Source organism: Colobus angolensis, unplaced genomic scaffold (assembly GCF_000951035.1).
Source record: "Colobus angolensis palliatus isolate OR3802 unplaced genomic scaffold, Cang.pa_1.0 Scaffold1279, whole genome shotgun sequence".
Classification (NCBI taxonomy): Eukaryota; Metazoa; Chordata; class Mammalia; order Primates; family Cercopithecidae; genus Colobus; species Colobus angolensis.
The window spans coordinates 4,767-6,874 of NW_012114019.1; the positions used below are offsets into that span (position 1 = coordinate 4,767).

General features: G+C 51.8%; 1 protein-coding gene across 1 annotated transcript in view; it reads right to left on the reverse strand.

The window, feature by feature from the left end:
* Positions 1 to 601: 601 nt before the first annotated feature.
* The window catches only part of LOC105505598 (DEP domain-containing protein 5-like), a 3,994-nt gene continuing 2,487 nt past the window's right edge, over positions 602 to 2,108 (reverse strand). The window contains exons 2-3 of the mRNA XM_011933449.1: positions 1,522 to 1,604; positions 602 to 1,383 (exon numbers count right to left, since the gene is read on the reverse strand). Of these exons, the coding sequence (XP_011788839.1) occupies positions 1,091 to 1,383; positions 1,522 to 1,604 (376 nt within the window). The 3' untranslated portion in view covers positions 602 to 1,090. The remainder of the gene's footprint in view (positions 1,384 to 1,521; positions 1,605 to 2,108) is intronic.

Genomic DNA, 2,108 nt, shown 5'->3' on the forward strand with positions numbered 1-2,108 from the left:
GCCACTGCACTCCAGTCCGGGCGACAGAGCAAGACTCCGCCTCAAAAAAAAAAAAAAAACAAAAAAACAAAAAACAAAAAATTAGCCTGGTATGGTGGCAGGTGCCTGTAATCCCAGCTACTCGGGAGGCCGAAGCAGGAGAATCGCTTGAACCTGGGAGGCAGAGGTTGTAGTGAGCTCAGATCACACCACTGCACTCCAGCCTGGGCAACAAGAGTGAAAACTCTGTCTCAAAAAAAAAAACCTAACTTAAGAGTCTACAAAGGTTTCCTCTGATTTTTTTCAGAATGCCATCATATCTGCATCCCAGAGCTGGGCTCACCCCATTTAGCAAGATTCATTCTGACAGCATGAGCCTACAGTTACCTCGTAAGTTATCCTGCCTGCTCACTGTCCTCACTGGAACCATCCTTGTTCCGGCCTAGCGGCCTATGAAAGAAATTTCTCAATAAACTCACAGCCAAACTCCCTAAGCCAGTGAATTTTGAAGCCCTCTCACCATCTGTGGCCTCTTCATTGACTGCCATGACCCCGGCCACCTGGCACAACTGCCCAGCTCAGGATGGGACTGCTTCTGTGGGGAACTGGCTGGGGACAGAGATGATGCACGTGGAGCTTTTTATTTTCTTCTGATATGTACAGGTATATACAGTAGGTGAGAGTCTATGGTACATTTCACAAAATTATCTTACGGACTCCCGGGCAGGAAGTGGCAGATTCTGCCCCTAATATCCCATAGATGGTGAAGGAAAAGGATGCTACCAGGAGCCACCCACTTCCAAGGACATTCATGGGGGCTGCCTGCCCTCTTCCCAGTCACTGGAGCCCTCCCACGGACAATCTGTGCCTCCCACCTGCTCTGAGTACTTGGTGACAGTGGCGGCAGCAGCAGCAGCTGCTTCCAAAGTCTTTCTTCTAGAGTAGATTTGTTGTGGGGGCCAAAAAAAAAAAACAATGGCCTCCACTCACTGACAGTAGCAAATGGACATCTGACTCCTAGAACCTGCCTGGAATCCTCCTCTGCCCTGGGTTTGAGGGCAGCGGCTCACCCACCTGCCCTCAGCACAGGCACAGCCTTCTAACCCTGGCCTCACGGGGCACTGGCATGCATCTTCTCCAGGCAACTTGTCCAGAACGTGACCAGACGGTTGTCACGGTTGATGCAGAAGTCCGTGAAGTCCTTCAGCAGCCGATCAGCAAATTTTTCATCCCCTGTGGCACTGGAGCGCCATGTCTTGGTTAGCATGGTGTTGTAGGCCCAGTTGTAGCCGACCCGCTCCTCGCAGAACATGTTCTGGTTGGTGGAGCTGGTGGAGTTCCGCCGCCGCCGCTGCTGCCCTGAGAACTTGCGCTTGGAATAGGGCAGCTGCAGAAACACTGTTCCTGAAGAGAAAGGGGAGCGCCTGTGTGGCAGCCACCAGGAGGGCTCTTGGAGCCTGCTGAGGTGGTTCTGCAGCCACAGGTTTGGTGCAAGGAAAGGGATGTGGACCCACCTGTCCAACTCTGCCCGTAGCTCCTTACCTGTAACGTGGATGTACTGAGGCTTGTTCTCAGCAGGGAAGTTAAAAGCAGAGGCAGAATATTTATCTTGTACAAACCCAAACCTAGGGAAGGACAGAAAGACATGCTGATCAGCGCCTCCTTAGTTAAAGGGGCAAGGGAAGAGAATGTAGCTGATAGGACTCTTGGACAGCCTGAGACACAGAGATCTGGAAAGATGTCTTTCTAGATTTCACATGCAGGCTGCTTTTGTCCTCACCCTTACCATTTTTTGACTTCTACCTCTTCCAACACCATGGCTCACCAGACCTCCTCACATCTAGCAGCCTGTCATCTCCGAGGTCCACCATGTCACCACCACCATAGTGAATGAAAACCTTCCCACCGGCTGCACTCTTCATCCAGCCTTCATCTCTGCCCAGACAGCCTGTCCTTCCTACCATGTTCCCTACCCATCCCAGCAGACCTTCCCGCTGAGCGTTCTCCCCCATCCCATCATGGGCCTCTCACTGGAATCTACCTCATGTCCTGACAGGCCACACATACCCACCCGCATACTTGAGGCTATCCATTCCTCCGGGGAAAGGCCTTATCTTTTTTTTTTTTTT